General features: G+C 55.5%; 2 protein-coding genes across 2 annotated transcripts in view; both read left to right on the top strand.

The window, feature by feature from the left end:
- The window catches only part of LOC127474895 (uncharacterized), a 50,931-nt gene that overhangs the window by 22,910 nt on the left and 4,592 nt on the right, over positions 1–23,429 (top strand). The gene's annotated exons all lie outside the window — the stretch shown is intronic.
- SERPINE1 (serpin family E member 1) lies at positions 15,814–21,496 on the top strand. The gene is made up of 8 exons (XM_051796339.1): positions 15,814–16,075; positions 16,833–17,066; positions 17,600–17,794; positions 18,232–18,430; positions 18,882–18,982; positions 19,466–19,552; positions 19,833–19,916; positions 20,801–21,496. Exons 1-8 carry the CDS (start codon positions 15,814–15,816, stop codon positions 20,836–20,838), a joined length of 1,200 nt encoding a protein of 399 aa, XP_051652299.1. The 3' UTR covers positions 20,839–21,496.

Below are 23,429 nucleotides of genomic sequence, written 5' to 3'. Positions count from 1 at the left end.
AGTACAAGTCCACGCAGTTCCATTATTTTGGTGTTCACAGAGTGGCACAAAGGGTGTTTTCAGTGATTCTTCTGGTAACAGATGACAAACTTATTTTCTGAGGTTTGGGGGGGGCAATTTTGTAAAACTCTTTATGAACCTGCCTTGTAGCCCAGTTCCTTATTGCTCAAATTCTCCCTGGATGACACCGTGCCACAGCACCAGAGCACCTGGACAGACTCCAGCAGGGTGAAGGTGGGATGGTTTCATAGAGCCTGATGGATTCAGTTTGGATTTCATCAAAATTTACACAAGCCCCAGACCCCGTTTTAGACACAGCAATGAAGGTAAAACTTCTTATCCTTCCAGAAGAACAACCACGTTTCACACATTCCACACACAGAATCCTGCAGGAGCAAAGTGATTTTGTCTGACATTATTCTCATGGGCCCAGGCTGCTCAACCAGCACCACAAAAATGCATCCACATTCCTTGAACTCAGCTCTTCAATTGTACATCAAACCCTCCTTCTGCACCTTTGTGAAACTGTCCCTGGCTGTGATCCGGGAGCAGATACAACCCAACAAAGCACATTTCTCCTGTCATCCATCACAGTTTCTCCAGTGTCTGCGACTGACACAACAACATGTGACTGTCATATGCACCCATTATTTTATTAACAATAAAGTCACTAGAAATAGCCAACTGTATATGTGACATATACATTCTTAAGGTTCTAGTGACATGAAACACTTAAGGACTCAGCTGGCTGTGGAAAAAAGATGCATTTTTAAAACATTTCCCCTCCAATGTGTAGGGAAGTTTAAAAATTAGTGTTGACAGATTGGCACACAGGAGAGATTCAAACTTTAAGCATAAAAGTGGGTTGCCTAGTAGCAATTTAGATTCCAAATTCATGAGAAAATTAAACTTTTTCTATCTACAGTACAGTTTTAACATGTTAATATTTTTATTTTCATCCACCTGAACCTGGAAGGAAAACATGTGTTTCCTCTGATGATATTTTTATTCCATTATTAATCTTTCTTCCAATGGCTAATTATATTTTAGAAAGACAGTTCTGAGTAACAGAATATGAATTAAAAGGATAACACTCTACTCCAAGTTGCCGGGATAACAACATTACTATACAGCAATTATACAATTAGTTGTAACATTAAATTCTACTTATAGCAGAGTGATTACTCGGCAGTTATAAGAAGTATATAATTACTCAATGAGACAGACAACACAGCAGCTCAACATTTTTCATTGCTTCTAAAAAAAGCCAAAGAGTACTTGCAAGTTTCCTAACCCAAATTTTACACAGACAAAAGGTGGTTTTATTCCTCTTCCCAGCCAAGCCACTTACTGCTGCTGGCAAGTAAAATGTTAGAACATTTTTAAAATGCAGGTCTTGCTGGGGCTGACTTGCAATTTGCAGCTTTGCCACTTCTCACTGCTTCACCTCAGCTTTCAGTGGGCTGGAAAATGCAGACACAGAGGTTCAGCCTGACAGACAGTGACACAGTGATAACCCTGTCACATCATTCCATGCCATTCCTGCCCAGCCTGCCCCAGTGGGGACCCAATTGGTGAGGAGAAGTGGATGAGGCCTCTCTTTTTCCATTTTTCATGGGTGTTTTTCTCTCCATCCTGCTCACGGGTCCTACTGTAGCCTTACCAGCAAGTCTGCTGCAGATCTAAACAGCAGGTGCCTCAGATACCAGGACAGTCCTAAAAGACATTGTTTACTTCAGACAAGTGGTTTGTACCAGAGCACCTCCTTGTCATTGCTGCCAGGAACAGACACCAGCACTCCAACAAGCAAGGGCTCTGCACAACACAGGAACAACCTAAAGAGCAGAAAACAAACTCCTAGATCTAGTTCACCATGTCCTTCAACACCTAAGACATAGCAAACAACTGTGCCAAAAGCTGAACTGGAAGGGGAGGAGGCTCAGAGCCACCATCTCCTGTAAGCTGTTAAAAAAGACTAAACCCTTTGCAGACGCGAAGGGTTTCCCGAAGCTCCTTCATCTTTCCATAGTTTTGCATCGTGATGGTTTTGTTCTTTTACTGAGCGTTCCCGCTCAGCTCTCCACAGCTCCCCCAAAGTATCTGAGGGCCTTCTTTCCTAAGCCTGCTATTTGAGAACAACCTCAGAAAAACTCTTCCCACTTTATTCACAGTTTATACCAGATAACAGGATCTCAGTTTTTCAGGAAAAGATCCAAATGAAGAAATTAGGGCTAAAGAATATCCATACACATACTTAAAAATTATCTATACTTGACACAAAGAAATAAAACGTGCTTACATTAAAAAGACACACAAATACATATTCCATTCAAAATCACTGTTTAAAAGCCCTAAGCTCAACAGCACTCTGGCTGGTGAGTAGCTGTGTTTGACGGTTCACTGTGTTTTTGGGTGGACACTTTGCAGGGGGCTCCCAAGCAGATGTGCATTCCTGTCACTAAGCACCCCTGTAAAGAGGTGAATTAAGCTCCTGGGGGTCAGTGGGGCGTAAATTACCGCTGTCCTGGGTCACTCCGCCAGGTACCTGAGAGGTGCCAGCCAAGAACTGCAGTTCCTTCAAGAGTGTCCGCAGGGAAAAGCAGGAGCGGAGGGACCCCGCCAAGTGCCACTCGCCGCCCCCCCGGGCAGGGCGGTCACCCCGCGCCGGTCGCAGCCACCGCGCCGGGGCCGCTCCCGGCGTGGCCCCAGCGCGGCGCGGGCTCCCTCCCGCGGCTGAGGCGCCCGGCACGGTTTGGGGCAGGCGGCGTGCGGCGCTGGGCTGGGGGCGGGGAGCGGTACCTGCTCTTCCTCGCGGTGCGGGGAGAGCGGCTCCGGCGGGCAGAGTTCTGCCGAGCCCATGCGCGCCCGGCGACAAACCCTCCGTGCGCCCCGCGGGGAACAGCAAAGGTTCCGGGGCCGACCCCGCGCACTCGGCGCGGGCGGGGACCGACAGTTCGCGCGTGCGCCGATCGAGGGCTCAAAGCCCCGCCCCGAGCTTATGAATATGCAGCAGGGCGGGACATTTGCATCCCCCGGCCCGGCGAGCCCGCCCATTGGTGGGGCGGCGGCCAATCAGGCGCCGGGGGCAGAGGGTGGGGGCGGGGCAGCGGCCTGAGGCGGCGGCGGCCGCCGGGGCAGAGCCCGGGCCGTGCCCGCGCCGCCGGACGGGCCTGCGGGGGCTGCCCGCGCTCCCTCCCTCCCTGTCCCTCCCTGCTCGGCCCCAACCTCGGCGGGTCCCTTGGCAGGCTCCCGGGGAAGGATTGCCCGCAAAGGTAGGGGATTGACGTTTGCGCCGCCGCCGCCGGTGGCGGAGTTTGGCCGGGGCGGCAGCCGGGCTCGGCTCCCGGCGCGCTGTCCTGGCCGCCGCTTCCCTGACCTTTGGAACTGCTCGGCGCCGGAGGAAAACAAACCATAATAACGCCAAGCGCAGCCTGCCGAAGCCTCCGGGTAACTCAGCTTTTCATTACCGTGCGAGTTGCTTTTGGGGAAAAGGGGAAGGGGGCGGGCGGGCTGGAATTTGATTATGTACATATAATATGATATATAAAAACATAATTATGTAATTAACTATTTAAAAATTCAAAGCCTCCTTTTCTACTTAGCCAAAAAAAAAAAAAAAAAAAAAAGCCATTGCTAACAAAGCGAACCCTCAAATCCATTCCTTAACATCATGGGTAAAACTGGGAGCAAATACAGCTACGTGTGTTCCTGTACAGATTAGAGCTGCATCGTAACATATATATATATATATATATATTTGTTATATCTACACCCTGTGCGAATATTTGGATGTTTAGATGTGTGTATTTAGATATAAGAAAGCGAAATAACAGCTGCAGAACTGATCCATTTCCTCTGTAAGTGTGCAGGGATTAGAGTGCACTAACTCAGCCTCATTTTAATGAGAGAAGGGCTGCGCTGTCGTAGCTCTGCATTAGTAAATCTGGGAGGCTGCTCAGACCTCGACAGTGTTTGGGGGTTTAGTTTTTTTGTAAAGCAAGTTTTGCTGAACCAAAAGGGCACTAAACACACAGCCCTGTGGGCACACCTGCATAAACATCACGGAACCCAGTTCCAGCAACCACTGCTCAGAGCCAGCTCAGAGTTGTTCTTTGTCACATGAAAGATCCCTGATTAAACTTGTTCCAACACAATATACCATACTCAAATTTAGAGACACTTTACACTGAAACATACTCACATAGCTCCGTGTTGAAAGAATCAGTAATGAATTAGGAATGCATTTTTCCTCTCAAAAGCTGCTATCTTTACTTAAAATTACGACTAAGCTACCATACTTATTTTCCAGGTTCAAAGTGTTTCTGCCCCTACCAGCAAAAACAGATGCAGGCTTTTTCTGGCCAAAAAAAGGAAAAAAAACAACACTGGGAAGACAATTTCTTAGAATGCAGCTCAACTCTTTCAAAATCTTTTGTGACTGGAGCCCTAAGATGATGCAGATGGCAGTCTTTTAGATCAAAAGAAATCAGTGCACACTCTCAAAATGCAGTAATACCATTCACAAATGAAATACAGCAACAGAACCAAATTCCAGAATATACAGGTTCAATAGACATGTTTGTGTATGTTAACAGCAGAGAGATTCCAGACTGGGCCTGCTTCCTACAAACATGGTATAAATACATTTAAGTTTAGGAATCGGAACCACCACAGCAAAACTACAGCTCAGACTACTGTATAAAAGCAGGTAGTAAAAGCTTCATTACCAGTAGCATTATGCTGTCTATATTGTTAAATGTGTACTCTGTCATCAAGATGTAGATTCACTTGTGAGCACTGGATTAAAAAGCTCTGAAATGTAGAGTAAAATTTAAGTGCTCTGTAGAAAAATCAGGGACAAAAAAAAAAATCCTTTTTTAACAAATTTTAAAATGAGAGGTACTAATGCACGGTACTGTATTAGAACATCTTTAAGTAACAATTTGATAAACAGATTTTAGGATCAAATCAGAACTTCAATATGATGTCTTTATGTATAGTTATCTGTATGACTATATGAACTCAAAATACAGGTCCTACAAACTGATTTACATGTGCACATGAGCAAAACATGAAAATGCAAATCTACTGTTTGTCCTGACTATCTGTCCAAGCGTCTCTTTATAGATTTATACCCAAAATGGGTCTTTTTCAATAGTTTTTATTCCAAAATGCTTTCAAATCTTTGCATGTGTATGTGTTCTCTTATATAAAAATCACCCATAATGAATCCCTATACATGTGTCATTTGATATGATCACTTTTCTGTATTAAGTTCTCTGGAATACACCCTCCTTAAAATATGACAGCTAAGCCATTTTGGAAATTACCAAAGGACAGGTTAGCTTCATTTCTACTTTCCTTCATTATTTCCTAAGATTTGATATTCAGGTGCTGAAACATGATGGTCTCTCCTTCTGTCCTGGTCTGTCTTCCTCCAAGCCCTCCTTTTCCTGTTCACGTGGCTTCAACTACCTTGTTAGCTTGTCATCCCCCCGCTTTACACCCCCAAATAACACGTTTTTCCTCTCCCCCTGTGACCCATCACTACTTTTCTCTCAACCATCTTTCATCCAAGCAAGCAGCTCTCTTCCCTGAAAGTACTGCTGTAGAGAAGCAAGATTCAGGATGGGAACAGTTCCAGGCATGGAGAAAAGCATACAGCAATTGGCAGGACTTTCATATGGACTTTGCTGTTATTATGTGGTTTCACTGTATTCATGCTACACGGTGCACAACTGCACATGCCCAGGCTTCCTCCTCCCCCTTTTGCCTGTGCCCTGTTCTGATTTGCTCCCCCATTTGTCTGTCTGATAGCCCACCAGATGTTCTGCCCCTTTTCCCTGGCGGGACGATTAAGAATCGGGCACACGCCTGAATAAACAAGTCTGCTTGCACCCTTCCTCGTGTCCTGTCCCCTCTTCCCCTCGGACAGCAACATGCCGCTGCTTGGAGAACCAGAAATGCTGTGCTGTCCTTTGCATGTTGATAAACAAAGCAGTTGGCTTCTTCCCCCAGGGCCTGAAAGTGTCACCTCCCCCAGACTGGGACCTGGAATTCCAACCACTTTCCTGAGCTTGGGTTTCACAGTTACTGATCAGTTTGGGAGAGGGAAAAAGAAAAAAAGGTAAAGTGCTTACAGCAGCAAGTAAACTGGGGCTAAGTGTACCTTCATTTTCTCAAGCTGTTCTGTAGAAATAAATAAAAATAGTACTGTGGGGGGGAAAAAAACTCAAGCCCTTTATCGGTTTACTGAATGTTATCCGGGAATACAGAATAAGAACATGCCTGCTGTTGTGGGTTAAAAAGGGGTTTCCCCTGGAGTTGGAAAGTGGATAACTCCAGGGGGTGGTGTTCTTGGTGTTGAATCAAGAATCAGTGCCCCTGCAAAATTAAACATATCACAGCAGGCTGGAAAAGAAGAGGGATTACGTAGTTGGAGGAGATGTAGCCGTGTTTTGAGACCACGAGGAGAGAGGGGCCAGGGAGCCCCACTGGGGGCCAAGGCCCCCCAGCCCCAGCTGGGGCTGCGGAAACTCGGAACAGTGTTAAACTGGGCCGAGTACTGTGGCCAAGAGCTGGGGGAAGTTTCTTTGCTGTGAGTGGACAGCCAGAGACACTTAAACAGCGGCGGAGCAGCATTGAACAGAGAGCTGTGGCTGAAAGCCAAGAAGATAAGAGGGAAGCAGCAAAGATGGTATGGAACCAAGCTGAGAGACACAGAGCTGTCTGACGGAGAGAGACAGAGAACCAAGCTCAGTAGAGACTGTTTGGGGTGAGACTTGGCTTTTATTTCCCCAAACCCTTGAGACCCCTTTTGGAAGGAGAGGGTGGACTTCCATTTGAAGGGAGTCCTGAAATGCAGAGATGTCCTGGAGCTGGACCAGGATGGCCAGAAGGAATGCAGGGGAAAGTGACCTCCCTTTTCCCTCCCGTTTGCCATGCTGGCAGTTTGAGATGGAGCAAAGGAGCTCTGGTAGAATGCCTGGGGCAAAAACTGTGGCCGGAACAGAAAGATTTCTCTGAACAATTTTTCCTGCACTCTGTAGGCCTTGTTTGCCATGATTTCAGAAGTGACAAGCTGTGTGAAAATATGTGATGTTTATACTTGTTAGCCATGTGTTTATAATTATAAGGTTTGAGAACATATTATGTTTATGGTAAGAAAGCCTTGAGAAACTGGAGATAATGAAACACCTGCAAATCTCGGGACAAGAGGCTTCACATGCCAAGTATGATCTTAGGCTGCGTGGACAAACAACCAGGTCCAATAAACTAAAAGCATGAGAGGCGTGTACAGACTGAGCTATCCAATCACCTTGTTGTGAGCATGTACCCTGAACAAACTAAACTGTATAAAAGTAAACTGATTTTAATAATAAATTGGACATTGCTTTGATCACATTGATCGTTTGCTTTGTCTCTGTACCTCTCCATCAACAAAAACTGAACTGAAAGCCCTGAACGTTCTGACTCAGAAGAACTTGAATCCCCTGAGGAAGGGACTGTCATGGGTGCCTAGTACCCCATGATATGACTAGGGTGAGGTGAACTTTGTCCCTGCTTTCGCAGTCCATGGGAGAGAGACCTTCGGCTGGAGCCAAAGGGTGAGAGAAAAACCGCTGTGTTGTAATGAAGAGAGAGAGATTTTCCAGCTACAACAGAGTGAACCTGTTGCTTGGAAAAGATTGTGCTGCCTTGAAAGCTATTCTCTTCTTTTCTTTCTGAACTTTTATTTGGAGGGAAAGGAGGGATTTGATCTGTATATATATATATATTGTTTTACCATAGGAGAGATAGAATTGTTGTATATAATGTATTATAGTATTTATTGTTACTAATAAATTTTGATATAATTTCCCCATGCTAGTAGATGTGTTATGTCTGGAAAACCCTCTCACACTGAAGCAAATTGTGAGGGGGGGCTTGGAAATTGGATTTTGGGGGGTTTCAAACCGTGACACCTGCAAACACACATCTGCACTAACTTATCAAACTGTACAGTGCAAAATCTTCCCACAAGGAGTCTGTACAAAACAGTGGGAATGGAATCAGAGAGAGGAAGGAAAACCTCGTCAGGAGTGCCTGTCCCAGTCCAGGGGCATTACTGAGCAGCACCTACATTTCCATGGCTCTCTGTGCAGGTAATTTTTCATGTGTGCCAAACAGTACATCTTTAAGCTTTTTCCCATTGAAATACTATAGACATTTCAGGGCATCTGAACAGCCAGATTCTTAAAGCACAACTACCTCGAGTGGCACTTGGCAGAAGCTGCCCAGTGCATTGTGTCAAATGTGTATTTACCAAAAGGAACAACAAGCTCAAGCCATCAGGGAAAGAGCCAGATGATGAAAGTGTGTTAGCTGCTGAGAATTTCTTTGGGAAGAAGTAGACTGTCAACTTGAAATAGAAATTTGCAATATACCATGGAACCTTATTCAAAGTCCAGCTGGAAAATACCTTATTGTTAAAGAGTGTGAAATAAATACTAAAGACCCACTGACCTGACCCTCTCAAAGACCCACTGACCTCCCCCAAAGACACATTGCCCTCCAAAGCCCCACTGACCCCCTCAAAGACCCACTGACCATCCCAAAGACACATTGACCCCCCCAAAGACCCACTGACCTCCTCCAAAGACATATTGACTCCCCCAAAGACACATTGACCCTCAAAGCCCCCAGTTGGTGCTCATTCGACCCCAAATCCACGATCCGTGGAAGACCCCAGTGCCACCCCATGATTTCGGGGTGTCCCTATCCCCGGGATAGGCGGGGTTCCAGTGCCACTGACCCCCATCTCTCGTGGTGACCAGGAGGCAGACACAGACCATGGCCATGCAGCCCTACCACTGACCACCCATGTCCCCGGATCCTGGAGCTGGGGGCAGAGCCTGGCGGGAAGATCCGACGCCGATCATGGGGGAGAAATGGGAAAGATGACACAGAAAACGCTCAGGGATGTGGGGGGGAACCTTTGATCCCAATAAAGAGGTGGGAGGGACGAAGCCAGAACCGCAGGTGCCGAGACTGTATGAGGCAGGTGCCAACGCCCGTGGCAGGAACGTGCCACCCCCATGGGGTGACGTTCCGTGCCCTGCAGATGTTCTGGGCCCCACAGATGTTCCGTGCCTGGGGATGTTCTGTGCCCAGCGCCGCTCCCCCAAGGCCCCAGAGATCCCTCCGGGCGTGTCCTGATGGGTCCAAGGCCTTGTCCTCTGCCCATTGGGACGTGGGACACAGGATGGGGACATAGGACATGGGACATAAGGTGGGGACGTGTGTCCTAGTTAGAACAACTGGGACCAGTTCATCATTGTATGGGTGTAACCCAAAACTGTGTATTCTATAGCCTTCCATGCCATTTCCCAGAAACTGTTATCAATGAACCATTTACACCATCTGCACATAGATCCTGACTCCTCAGGCTATAAACTGGGTGTTAAGAGACCTGCAAGATAGGAGTTGCTCTTGTCCTCACACCCATTGAGGGACCCCCCCCCACCCTGAGGGAGGTACTGGGCATTCCTGCCTGAACTGGAGGATATATAATCTTGGAGTCTTGGGACTTTTTTAACCACTCGTGGGATCCAGAGGAAGACTGCAGATCATTGCTCTCAGCCAGACTGCAACCACAACTCTTGACCGGACTGCAATCACCAGTCTTGACCAGACTGCACCAGCACTCTCACCAACAGGTTTTTCCCCTCTCCTTTTACTTTGGACTCAGAGGGCCCAAAGAACACCACTCTGTTCATGCCCCAGGGTGTTGGAGGATGCAAATTGTGTGAACAATTTCTATTGCATTTCTGTCAGCTTCGCCTTGGCATGGCTGGGTGCAGACAGTAAAAAATACTGCACCACTAATACGGCTGCAGGCCTTGTGCCAAGGTGAAGGAGGAGTTCTTTTGGCAGGTAAACAAGTTTTATGGACACCTGCTGTGGTCCAATTAGCAGTGGACAACAAAGTATGTTTTCCTTATGTATCCAGTGTAGTGTGAACAAGAACTGTGTGTCATTAGCAGTATATAAGCTGTCTTTCCTCTAATAAAGGGGACATTTTTGCTGGTCATATTGATCTGTGAGCATTCTGTCTATACCCCTACTCTGATACCAGGGTGCTGGGTTATACATTTGGGTTTTGTGGGTTAAGACCAATTGTTTGTCTGTATAATCGTACTTATTGTATTATTTTATTAAATTGTTATTCTGATTTATAATCTCTCTTTTGAGTTGAGTTCATTTTCCCCTGCTGGTTTACCTTTAAACCAGCACAACATGGGACACGGGATGTGGGACGTAGGATGGGGTTGTGGGAAATGGGATGGAGATGGGAGACATGGGGTAAGGACGCGGGACATGGGATGGGGAGGTGGAACATGAGATGTGGGACATGGGATGGGGAGGTGGAACATGGGATGTGGGACATGAGATGTGGGACACGGGATGGGGATGTGGGACATGGGATGGGATTGATGGGACATGGGAGGGGGATGTGGGACATGGGATAAGAATGTGGGATATGGGAGGGGGATGTGGGACATGAGATGGGGATGTGGGACATGGGATGGGGACATGGGACATGGGATAGGGATGTGGGACATGAGATGTGGGACACGGGATGGGGGATGTGGGACATGGGATGTGGGACATGGGAGGGGGATGTGGGACATGAGATGGGGACATGGGACATGGGATAGGGATGTGGGACATGAGATGTGGGACACGGGATGGGGATGTGGGACATGGGATGGGGATGTGGGACATGGGAGGGGGACATGGGACATGGGATGTGGGACATGAGATGTGGGACACGGGATGGGGGATGTGGGACATGGGATGTGGAACATGGGAGGGGGATGTGGGACATGAGATGGGGATGTGGGACATGGGATGGGGATGTGGGACATGGGATAGGGATGTGGGACATGAGATGTGGGACACGGGATGGGGATGTGGGACATGGGATGTGGGACACGGGATGGGGATGTGGGACATGGGAGGGGGATGTGGAGCATGGGATAAGGATGCAGGACAGGGGACATGGGATAAGGGACACGGGATGGAGAGGTGGGACATGGGATGGGAATGTAGGACATGGGATGTGGGACACAGGATAGGGAGGTGGGACATGCGATAAGGATGTGGGACATTGGGTGGGGACGTGGGATGGGGACATGCCCCCCCCCCATGGAGTGGCACTGCCGTGGGGGGAGGTGACAGTACTTGGAGGGGCAGGTTTGGGATCTGTGGGAGGTTTTGGGGTGAATCCCATCAGTTTTGGGGTACAGGGATATTTGGGGTGAATCCATGGGGATTTGGGGGGAATCTGTGGGGATTTGGGGGGGAATCCATTTAGTTTGGGGGTGAATCTCTCCTGACCTGGATCTCTGGGAGGTTTTGGGGTGAGCCCCATCAGTTTTGGGGTAAAGGGAGGCATTGGGGGAAATCCATATGGATTTGGGGGTGAATCCCTGCGAATTTGGGTCTGTAGGAATTTTGGCAGGGTGGGCTGAATTCCTTCAGTTTGGGGGTCTGGGGACAGTTTGGGGTGAATCCACATGGATTTTGGGGTGAATCCATGTGGATTTGGGGTGGAACTGGGCAGTTTGGGGGGCGAATATCTGTGAGTTTGGGTCCGTGGGAGTTTTTGGGGTGAATCCCCTCAGTTTTGGGGTTCAGGGAGGCTTTGGGGCAGACCCCTGTGAATTCGGGGTGGACCCTTGTGGATTCGGGGTGAATCTTTGTGGATTTGGGGTGGAACTGGGCAGTTTTGGGGGTGAATCCCCATGAGCTCCAGGTCCGTGGCACGTTTTGGGACGAATCCCTTTTGTTTGGGATGTTTCAGGGTGGTTTGGGGGTTTTGGGGGCCCAAGCACCCATTTTTGGGGTGAATCACGAGGGGTTTGGGGATGAGCTGGACTTGATGCCCCCCCTGGGAGCCCCTTAGGACCTCCCCACCCCCCCACCCCCACAGGAAGGCGCCGAGACCCGGGTGAGTCACCCCCGACCTAAGTCACCCCAGGGGAGGTGGGGGGACGCCGGGGGTATGGGGGGGGATTTTGGGGTTTTTGGCTGCTGGGAGGGGTCTGGGTGAGGGGTGGGGGGATTGGGGGTGTCTGGGTGCTGAGGGGGGAGTTTGGGAGTCTCTGAGTGTTGGGAGGGGTCTGGGTGCTGGGGGGGGTCTGGGTGAGGGGTAGGAAGGCTAGGGGGGGCTCTGGGTGCCGGGAGGGGGGGGGAGTTTGGGGGTCTCTGGGTGCTGGGGGGGGGAGTTTGGGGGGCTCTGGATGCTGAGGGGGGTCTGGGTGAGGGATAGGGGGGCTGGGGGTGTTCAGGGTTCAGGGGGGCAGTTTGGGGGGGTCTGGTTGTTGGGGGGAGTTTTGGGAGGGGTCTGATTTTTGGGGGGGTTCCAGTGGGGGGATCTGGGTGAGGGGGAGGAGTTCGGAGGGGTCTGGGGTTTTTTTGGGGGGCGGTTCCTGGGGGGGGAAGTTTTGGAGGGGTCTGGGGGGGATCAGGGGTTGGGGGAGGGGCTGATTGTTGGGGGAAGTTTTGGGGGGGTCTGGTTTTTTGGGGAGGGTCTGGGGGGGGAGTTTTGGGAGGGTCTGGGTTTCTTTTGGGGTGGTCTGGGTGAGGGGAGGGAGTTTGGGGGGGTGGTTGTTGTGGGAAGTTTCAGGAGGGGTCTGTTTTTTTGTAGGGAGTCCTGGGTGAGGGGGGATCTGATTGCTGGGGGAAATTTTGACAGGAGTCTGGTTTTTTTGGAAGGGGGGTCTGGTTGTTGGGGGGAGTTTTGGGAGGGGTTTGTTTTCTGAGGGGGGGTCTGGGTGAGGGGGGGGGAGTTTGGGAGGTCTGTTTTTGGAGGGGAGTTTTGGAAGGGGTCTGTTTTTTTGGGGGTGGTCTGGGTGGGAGGGACTTTGGGGGGGTCTGGTTTTTTGGAGGGGCTCTGGGTGAGGGGGGAAGTTTTGGGAGGGGGTCTGGCTTTTGGGGGGGGTCTGGGTGGGGGGAAGTTTGGGGGGGCTGGTATTTTTGGGGGGGGCTCTGATTGTTGGGGGGAGTTTTGGGAGGGGTCTGTTTTTTTTAGGGGAGGGTCCTATCTCTGCACACGCGTGTCGTTGCCATGACAACGTGCACACGCGTGACGTGGGGAGGGGGACACACTCCCTCTCGTGTCCCCCCACCCCGTTTCACGTGTGTCCACATGTGACCCAGACGTGTCCCCCCCACCCCCGCGTGGTGAATAATCCTCGTCGAGACACCTCTTTTGGGTGGAAAAACGGCGATTTTGCGTTCCTGAGGAAATTCCTCTCCCTTTACTCCTTCCTCCCTCCCCCCGCCCCCCCGCCCTCACAGTGGCCAATTTTGGGCAAAAATTGCCCGTAAAAAGGGGACTTTTTTCCAGTATTCTTTCGGGGGGGGGTGGATTTTGGGGAGTCTGTGGGGGTGTTGAGGGGTCTATGAGGGTGTTGGGGGGGCTATGGGGCACTGGGGGGTCTATGGGGATGTTAGGGGTCTATGAGGGGTCTTTTGGGGGGTTGGAGGTTTATGGGGGTCTTTGGGGGGCCTATAGGGGGGTTGGGAGGTCTATGGGGGTCTACAGGGGATCTATGGGGGTTGAGGGTCTATCGGACACTGAGGGTCTCTATGGGACACTGGAACAGCCCCCCCCGACCACCCCAAACTGCCTGACCCCGGTGAGGGGGGTCACAGACGTCCGGACCCCCCGGAGTTTCCTCCCCCTGCCCCCGGTGTCACCGCAGCTGCCACCACGTCACCCCGCAGGAAGGGGCCCCGGTGACATCGGGGTGACATCGGGGGGGGGGGGAGGGCAAGGAGAGGGCAGAGAGGGGTGCAGGGAACCCTCGAGATCACGGGGGACACGGTGGGGACATGGGGGGGCACAGAGGTCATAGGGGATATGGAGAGACACGGGGGGGACGGGGGCATGAGGAGACAGGAGGGGCACAGGCGGGACATGAAGGGACATGGGGGGCACAGGGGTCATGGGGGATATGGGGGGACATGGGAGGGCACGGGGGGACATTGGGGGACATGGGAGGACATGAGGGGCACAGAGGGATATGGGGGACATGGGGGGCACAGGGAGACATGGGGGGCACAGGGGATGTGGGGGGACATGAGGGGGACATGGGGGGACACGTGGGGGACATGGGGGGTCACAGGGGTCATGGGGGACATTGGGGGACATTGGAGGGGCACAGGGAGCATAAGGGGACACGGGGGGCACAAGGGTCAGGGGGGATATGAGGGGACATGGGAGGACACGGGGGGGACACGGAGGACATGGGGGGGTCACAGGGGTCACAGGAAGGGACACAGGACATGGGTGGTGACGTGTGTGTGGGGGGACACTCGTGAAAACATACCCCCCCGGGGGTCACAGGGGGGTCACAAGGGGTCACGGGGGACGGGGGCGGTCAGAGGGGACACAGGGGACACTTGCGGGGGGGCACAGTGGACACGGGGGGTCACAGGGGGACACAGGGGGGCACGGGGGGGCACGGGGGTCAAGGGAAGGGACACAGGACATGGGTGGTGACGTGGGGGGGACACGCGTGGAAATACCCCCCTTCCCGCTCCCCCCTCTCCCCCCGCCCCCGCTCCGCCCTTTAAAGGCGCCACCGGGACCAGAGGCGGCTCCAGAGCCGGGATCGGGACACCGGGAACGGGACACCGGCAACAGGCTCAGGACACCAGGATTTGGATCAGGACACCGTGTTTGAGACCAGGACGCCGGGAACCGCTCCGGATCGGGATCGGGACACCGGGACTGGGGTCAGGATACTGGGAACGACATCAGGAATAGGACACTGGGAGTGTTATCAGGACACCGTGAACGGGATCAGGGCACCGGGAATAGGACACCAGGACTGGGATCAGGACACTACGAACAAGAGCAGAATACTGGGAATAGGACACTGTGACTGCAATCAGGACACCAGAACCAGCCCTAGGACACCGGGAATAACAGCGGGACACTGGGACCAACAGCAGACACTGGGACCAACACCAGGAATGTCACTGGGACACTAGGACTGACACTGGGATCAAGAGCAGGACACTGGGACCAAGACTGGGACTAAGACCAGGACTGATCCCAGGACACCAGGACTAAGCCCCAACGTCTGTTGGGATTGAGAGCAGGACCAAGACCAGGACAGCGGGAGCAACACCAGGAGCAGAGTTGGGATACTGGGATCAAAACCAGGCTGACACTGGGACAAAAACCAGGCTGATACCGGGACCAAAACCAGGCTGATACTGGGACAGCAGGAGCAACACCAGGACTGAGACCAGGTGAGGGGGCAGCGGGACTGGGACCAGCACCAGGATGGGGACTGGGGCTGGGACTGGGACCGGGACCAACAGAAGAACTGGGATTAAGACCAATACTGGGACTGGGATGGGAGCTGACACAAGGATTGGGACCAGCACTGGGACTGTGACTGGGACCTGAATTGGGACCAGTATTGGGACTGACATTGGAACCAGCACCAGGATTGGGACTGGGACCAGGACTGGGATTAGGATTGGGACCAGCACTGGGGGTGAGGTTGGGGCTGAGGTTAGGGCTGACATCAGGACTGGGATCTGGACTGGGACCAGCAGCAGGACAGGGATTAGAATCGGGTTGGGGACTGGAAGCAGCACTGGGATTGGAATTAGGATCAAGACTGGAATTAGACGACACCAGGACTGGAACCAGCACTGGGACTGGGGCTGACACCGGGACTGAGACCAGCCCCAGTGTCCTCACAGGGGCCACCCCAGTGACCCTCCTCTCCCTGCAGGACCGTGATGTCCCCAACGTCCCTGCTGGTGGCCCTGGTGGTGGCCCTGGTGGCCCTGGCGGGTGCCGGCACCCCAGTCCCAGGCCGGGTGTCTCAGTTGGTGACGGATTTCGGGCTCCGGCTCTTCCGGGCGGCTTTGGGACCCCGAGGGGACACCAATGTGGTCCTGGCCCCCCATGGGGCCACCTCGGTGCTGGTGGCCCTCCAGATGGCCACGGCTGGGCGGGGCCGGAGGCAGCTCGAGGAGGCCTTGGGGTTCAGCATTGACGGTGAGGGGGGGGAACACACTCGGGGGGAGGGGGGAGACGTGGACACACTGGGGACATCTCACGGACACCCCAGGGACACCCTGAGGTTGTTATGCCCATAGGGGAGGACATGGACACACAGGGGACACCCTGAGGGACACCCCAGGGACACCCCAGGGGACACCCTGAGGGACATCCCAAGGACACCACAGGGGACACCTCAGGGGACAATCCAGGGGACAAGCCAAGGTTGTCGAGGTCATTGTGGCCATAGGGGGGGACATGGACACACTGGGGACACCCCAGGGGACACCTCAGGGGACACCCTGAAGAACACCCCAAAGGACACCCCGAGGGACACCCTGAGGGACACCTTGAGGTCGTTGTGCCCATGGGGGGTGGGATGTGGGGTCCCTGTCCCTATGGGGACACTTTGGGGTCCCTGTCTCCATATTGGGGTTAGATTGGGGTCCCCGACCCTACTGGGGACACTTTGGGGCCCCTGTCCTCATGGGGGGTGGGATTGGGGGTCCCCACCCCCACAGGGGACACTTTGGGGTCCTTGTCCCCATGGGGGGGGAGTCTTTGTCCCCATGGGGGGGGCTTTTTCTCCATCAACAGGGTCTTTATCCCCATGTTCGGATGGGATTGCGGGTCTCCACCCCCACAAGGACCACCCTGGGGTCCCCCTCCCCGTGCGGCAGGTCCCTCCCCCCCTCCCCCCCACAGTGGGTGCCCTCCCCGCCCCTCCCTGACCCCGTTTGTTCCCCCTCCCCAGCCCCGGGGGTCTCGGCGGAGCTGCGGGAGCTGCGCCGGGCCTTGCAGGGGGGTTCCGGGCAGGGCCTGGCGGTGGCCGAGGGGCTCTTTGTGGGGCGGGGGGTCGCGCTGACCCCTGGCTTCGCCCGCCGGGCCCTCCGAGCCCTCGGACCCCGCAGCGTGGCCCGGGTGGACTTCACTCGGTGGGAGGGGGCACGGACCCTCCTCGACTCCTGGGTGCGGGAGAGGACAAAGGGTGAGACCCCCGGGGTGGGGGGTGAGGGGCAGGGGGTGGCATTTGGGACCCTCAGGGTGGCAGGTGGGGGGGGGGGAGGCTTGGTAACCCCCGGGGTGGAGGGTGAGGGGAGGGGGGGGGAGGTTTGGGACCCCCGGGGGGGGGGGAGGTTTGGGACCCCCGGGGGGTGGGAGGGGTCTGGGGTCCCCTGGGTTACTTGGGGAGGGGGTGGGGGGCGTTTGGGACCATTTTGGGGGGGTGGTTGATGGGTTCAGAGATCCCCAGGGTGGAGGGTGATGGGTGGGAGATCCCTTTTTGGCTGGGTCAGAGATTGTGGAGACCCCTGGGACCCTTTTGGGGGGGTCACTGTGTCCCCCCCGCCCCCCTGACCCCCCTGTCCCTTTTTTGCGGGGAGGTGTCAATGGGTGTGGAGACCCCTGGGACCCTTTTGGGGGGTGTGTGTGTCAATGGTTGTGGGGACCCCCGTGTCCCTTTCCGGGGGGGGGTGTCACTGTGTCCCTGACCCCCTCCCCGTGTGTCGCCCCCCTCCCCAGGTCTGTTGGGGTCCCTGGTGCCCCCCGGGGCTCTGGGTCCCCGCACGCGCCTGGTGGTGGCGAGCGCACAGTTCCTTCGGGGGGGGTGGGCGACCCCCTTCCCCCCCCGGGCCACCCGCGCCCGCCCCTTCCGCAGGGCCGATGGCAGCGACGTCGCCGTGCCCATGATGGCCCGGGCGGGCACGTTCCGCTGCGGTGAGACCCCCCCCGTGTCACCTCTTGTGTCACCTGTGTCACCCCCCGATGTCACCTCTTGTGTCACCTGTGTCACCCCCCTGTGTCACCTCCCTGTGTCACCCCTTGTGTCACCCCTTGTGTCACCTGTGTCACCTGTGTCACCCCCCTGTGTCACCTCTTGTGTCACCTCCCTGTGTCACCCCCCTGGCACCCCCTGTGTCACCTGCATCACCTGTGTCACCCCCCTGTGTCACCTGTGCCACCCTGAGACCCCCTGATGTTACCCCTGGAGTCCCCTTGTCACTCCCTGCCACCCCCTGTGTCACCCCCCCGTGTCACCCACTGTGTCACCTGTGTCACACCATGTCCCCCTCATGTCCCCCATCTCCCATGCCCCTCCCTTCCCCCGCCCCCCTCGTGTCCCCTCTGACCCCCCCCCTTGTAACCCCCCCCAGGGGAATTCGAGACGCCCGCGGGGGTCCCGTACTCGGTGGTGGAGGTCCCGTACGAGGGGGGGGCGGTGTCCATGCTGCTGGTGGCCCCCCTGGAGCGGGATGACCCCATTGTCACCCTCACCCACCTCCTGGACGGCCCCCGTGTTACCCACTGGGTCACCAACCTCAGCCCTGCCCCCCGCCTGCTCGTCCTGCCGCGGTGAGACCCTGGGAACACGGGGAGGGGACACTGGGGACACCGGGGGGACATTGGAGACACTGGGGACACTTGGGGACAGCTGGGGACACTGTGTGGGGGGAACAGGATCCCCTGGACCCCTGAGGACACTGGGGGGGGACATTGAGGGGGGACACTGGGGACACTAGGAGGACACTGGGGGGACAACATTAGGGACATTGGGGACAAAGAGAATCCCTCAGACCCCTTGGGACCCCCAGGTACCCCTGGACTCCTGGGGACACTGAGGGGGGAGGAGGGGGGGGAACAGGGACCCCTGGACCCCTGAGGACACTTGGGGACACTTGAGGACAGGGACCCCCCAGGCCCCTGGGGACACTTGGGGACATCTGGGGACACTGTGGAGATGGGAACAGGGACCCCCTGGACCCGTGGGGACACTTGGGGATCGCCCCCTGCCCGCCCCCTCCAGCTTCTCCCTGGAGACCACGTGGGACCTGCGGCCCCCCCTCAAGTCCTTGGGGGTCCTTGACCTCTTCGACCCCGAGGCTGCCGACTTCACCCCCCTCTCAGGTAAATGGGGGGCTGGGGAGCATGGGAGGGGCTCCTTGGGGTCACTGGGGGTCACTGGGGGGACACTGAGAGGGTCTGGAGGGGCACTGGGAGGGAACAGGGGGGTCCCTGGAAGGGGGCCCTGGGGGTCCCTGAGGGGGTCTCGGGGGTCCAGGGGAGGGTCTGGGGGGTCCCTGGAGGGGGCCTGGGTTCCCTGGAGGGATTTCTGGGGGAGTCTTGGGAGTCCCTGGGGGGTCCAGGGGGGTCCTGGGGGGGTCCGGGGGGTCCCTGGGGAGTCCTGAGGGTCCCTGGGGGAATCTGGGGGGGCACTGGGAGGGTCTGGGGGGTCCTTGGGGGGTCCTGAAGATCTCTGGGGCGTTTCAGGGGTCCTTGGGGGGGCACTGGAGTGGTCCTAGGAGGGTCTGGGCGGTCCTGGGCATCCCTGGGGGGTCTGGGGGTCCCTGTGGGGGTCTCAGGATCCCCCTCGACCCCTCCTTTTCCCAGGGGAGGAGCACCTGGTGCTGGGCCAGGCCCTGCAGAGGGTCCGGATGGAGGTGACAGAGAATGGCACCGAGGTGGCCTCAGCCACCGGTGGGTGACACTGGGGGCCCCTGGGGCAGTCTGGGGATCTCTGGGTGGTCCTGGGGGCACTGGGGGGTCCTTGGAGGGGCCCTGGAAGTCCCTGGGGGAGTCTCTGGGGGATCCTGGGGGTCCTTGAGGGGCTCCGGGGTGTCCCTGGGGGTGTCTGGGGGGCTCTTGGGGGTCCCTGGGGAGTCCTAGGGGTCCCGGGGGGGCACTGGTGGGCTTGGAGAGGGCTCCAAGACCCCCTTGGATCTCATTTCCCCTTCCCCCCGCTTCCCCTTTCCCACAGCTGCCATTGTTTATTCACGAATGGCCCCCCTGGAAATCATCCTGGATCGGCCCTTCCTCTTCCTCATTCGACATGGCCCCACAGGTATTTGGGGATTTGGGGGTGGGGGGGTTTGGCAGGGGACACACACACAAGGTGGGAAGGGGCGCCTGGGAGGCGTGGAGGTGAGTTTGGGGGGGCTTTGTTGCTGTTGGATTTGGGTTTGGGGGGGGTCTGTGCCCCTTGGATTTGAGTCTGGGGGGCTTCATGTCGCATTTATGTGGTTCTGGGGGGTCTGTGCCCCTTAGATTTGGGTCTGGGGGTGTTTCATGTCCCATTTAGGGGGGAGTCTGTGCCCCACGGATTTGGGTCTGGGTGGGTCTGTGCCCCTTGGATTTGGGTCTGGGGGGGGTCTCTACCCCACAGATTTGGGTTGGGGAGGGCTCCATCCCCCTTGGGTCAGGGTTTTGGGGTCTGTGCCCCTTAGATTTGGGTCTGGGGGCGTTTCATGTCCCATTTATGTGAGGGGGGCTGTGCCCCATGAATTTGGGTCTGGAGGAATCTGTTCCCTAAGGATTTGGGTCTGGGTAGGTCTGTGCTCCTTTGATTTGGGTCTGGGGGGGTCTGTTCCCCACAGATTTGGGTCTGGGTGGGTCTATACCCCATGGATTTGGGTCTGCGGGAGTCTGTTCCCCATGGATTTGGGTCTGGGTGGGTCTGTGCCCCTTGGATTTGGGTCTGGGGGGGTCTGTTCCCCACGGATTTGGGTCTGGGTGGGTCTATACCCCATGGATTTGGGTCTGTGGGAGTCTGTTCCCCATGGATTTGGGTCTGGGTGGGTCTGTGCCCCTTGGATTTGGGTCTGGGGTGTCTCTGCCCCACGGATTTGGGTTTGAGGGGGTTCCATCCCCCTTGGGTTGAGGTTTAGGAGTCTATGCCCCACAGATTTGGGTCTGGGGGGGCTCCCTGACCCCTCTCTTCCCCCACAGGTACTATCCTCTTCGTGGGGCAGGTGACGGAGCCCTGAGCGCCTCATGGGAGGAAGGGTGTCACCCCACATCGGGGTCACCCCACATTGAGGTCACCCCCACCTTGGGGACCCCCCACCTTGGGGTCCCCCACAGGGTCTGTGGGACCAGGAGAGCTGTAATTTATTGGGGAGAGTAATATATTTTGGGGGGTCACCCCCATGCTCCAGGGGTGGGGGCAGTTGTGTCCTGGGGTGGGGTCACCCCTCTCTTGGTTTTGGGGTCAATGTCCCATCTTGGATTTGGGGTCAATCATGGCCCGTTTTTGGGGTCAAAGTTGCATCTTGGGTTGAGGTCAATCATGCCCCAGATTTGGGGTCAAAGTCTCATCTTGGGTTTCGGTCAACCAACTCTGTCTCAGATTTGGAGTCAAAGTCCCATCTTGGATTTGGGGTCAGTCGTGCCCCAGATTTGGGGTCAATCCCCTTTCATGGTGTTGGGGTCAATCATCCATCCCAGTGTTGGAGTCAACCTTGTCATGGTGTTGGGGTCAAAGTTCCATCTCGGGTTGGGGTCAATCATGTCCTGGATTTGGGGTCAATCCCCTTTCATGGTGTTGGGGTCAGCGTCCCATCAGCCCTCATGTCCCCTTTTTGGGGAAGCCTCTCCCTGTTGCCCTGGTGACAGGCCATGGCCACGTTGTCATAGCGACAGACCATGCCCTGGAGTTGCCTTAAAAAGAGACCACACCTCCTCCCATCACCTTGGCAACTGGCCACGCCCCCTTCCATTGCCTTGGAACCCGGCCACTCCCTTGGTGACAGGCCACGCCCCTTCGACTGGAAGCCCTTCCCTGTTTCCTCGGTTTCTGTTGCCCTGGCTACAGGCCACACGCCCTTGTCGACAAGCCCCTGTTGCCATGACGACAGACCACGCCCCTCCCCTTTGCCTTGAAAACAGGCCACACCTCCTCCCGTTGCCATAGCGACAGGCCATGCCTCCCTTTCCATTCTCTTGTTGACAGCCCACGCCCTCTTTTACGAGAAGCCCCATCCTATTTATTTGGCCACAGGCCACTCCCCCCATCGTTGCCACTGCCCACAAACCGCGCCCCTTCATCGTTTCCATGACAACAAGCCTGCCGGGCCCCTCCCCGCCGTCCTTAACCGGAAGCGGCGCGCTGTGCGCGGTGACGTCACACCCGGAGGCGGTGGCCCCGGCGCGGCTCTGCCGGAGCGGCCCTGTCCGACCGCCCCCCGCGGAGCCTCCCGGGACCCTCCCGGAACCCCCGCCCCCCCGACCCACGGCCCCGGCCGAGGCCCCGCCGCCGGGACACGGCGCTATAGTGAGTTGGGGGGGTCTCCGGGGGGAGAATTTCGGGGGGGAAGTCACGTGACGGGGGTCACGTGGTGCGCGGGGGGGCGAGGGATGATCATGACCCGGGGTGCGACCTTTGACCTCCTGACTCGGAGCTGGGCTCGGGTTCCCATGGCCCCACGTGACCGGTCGTGATTTACACCCCCCCCCCCAACCCCCCAGGAACCCTCCCCCCATTCCCTGAGCCCCCCCATGGCCCCCCCAAAACCCACAGGGCCCCCCCCATGAAACCTCCAAACCCCACAGGGACCCCCCTGTGTCCCCTCGTGAGCCCCCAACCCCCAAGGGACCCCCCCATGACTGACACCCCTCCTGGACACCCCCCCAAAACCCACAGGGATCCCCCCCATGGCTCCCCCAAACCCCATAGGGACCCTCCCCCCATTCCTTGACCTCCCCCCATGGCCCCCCTCGCCCCCAAACCCCACAGGGACCCTCCTCCCATTTCCTGATCTCTCCATGGCTCCCCCAAAACCCACAGGGACCCCCCCATGAAACCTTCAAACCCCACAGGGATCCCCCCCTGTGTCCCCCCCCATGACCAAACCCACCTCCTGTCCCCCAGTGACCCCCCCAAGCCCCCCAGATGCGGTTCATGCTGCTGTTCAGCCACCAAGGGAAGCTGAGGCTGCAGAAATGGTACCTGGCCACTGCCGACAAGGACAAGAAGAAGATGCTTTGGGAGCTCATGCAGGTGGTGCTGGCCCGGAAACCCAAAATGTGCAGCTTCCTTGAGTGGAGGGACCTCAAGGTGGTCTTCAAGAGGTGAAGCCCCCTGCAAAAAACCCCCAGGGAAATCAGGTTTTCCACCCCAAAATGGCGGGTTTTGCCAAAAAAAAAAAAAAAAAGGGGGCGGTTTATGACAAAAATAATGATGAAAAAGTGGGTTTTCACCCCAAAAAAGCGTTTTTTCTCCTCCCCAAAATCAGTTTATTCAAGGAAAGCTCGCCTTGCAGTGGAGAAAAGCAGTTTGCCCGTTAAAAAAAGCAGCTTTTCCAAAAAAAAGCAGATTTTTCACCAAAAAAGGAGCTTTTTTACAAAAAAAAGGGAGATTTTCCACAAAAAAGGAGCTTTTCCACCCAAAAAGAGCTGCTTTTCCACAAAAAAGCAGCTTTCCCACCCAAAAAAAGCAGCTTTCCCACCAAAAAAAGCATATTTTTCCCCAAAAAACCCCATCTTTCCCACCAAAAATCCACCTTTCCCACCAAAAATCCACCTTTTTCATGAAAAATCCACCTGTTCCACCTAAAATTCTACCTTCTTCCCAAAAAAT

Source organism: Manacus candei, unplaced genomic scaffold (assembly GCF_025592945.1).
Source record: "Manacus candei isolate 608988 ecotype Guabito, Panama unplaced genomic scaffold, ASM2559294v1 h1tg000045l, whole genome shotgun sequence".
Lineage (NCBI taxonomy): Eukaryota > Metazoa > Chordata > Aves > Passeriformes > Pipridae > Manacus > Manacus candei.
The sequence above is the reverse complement of the archived record's forward strand: the minus strand, read 5'-3'. Positions and strand labels throughout refer to the sequence as shown.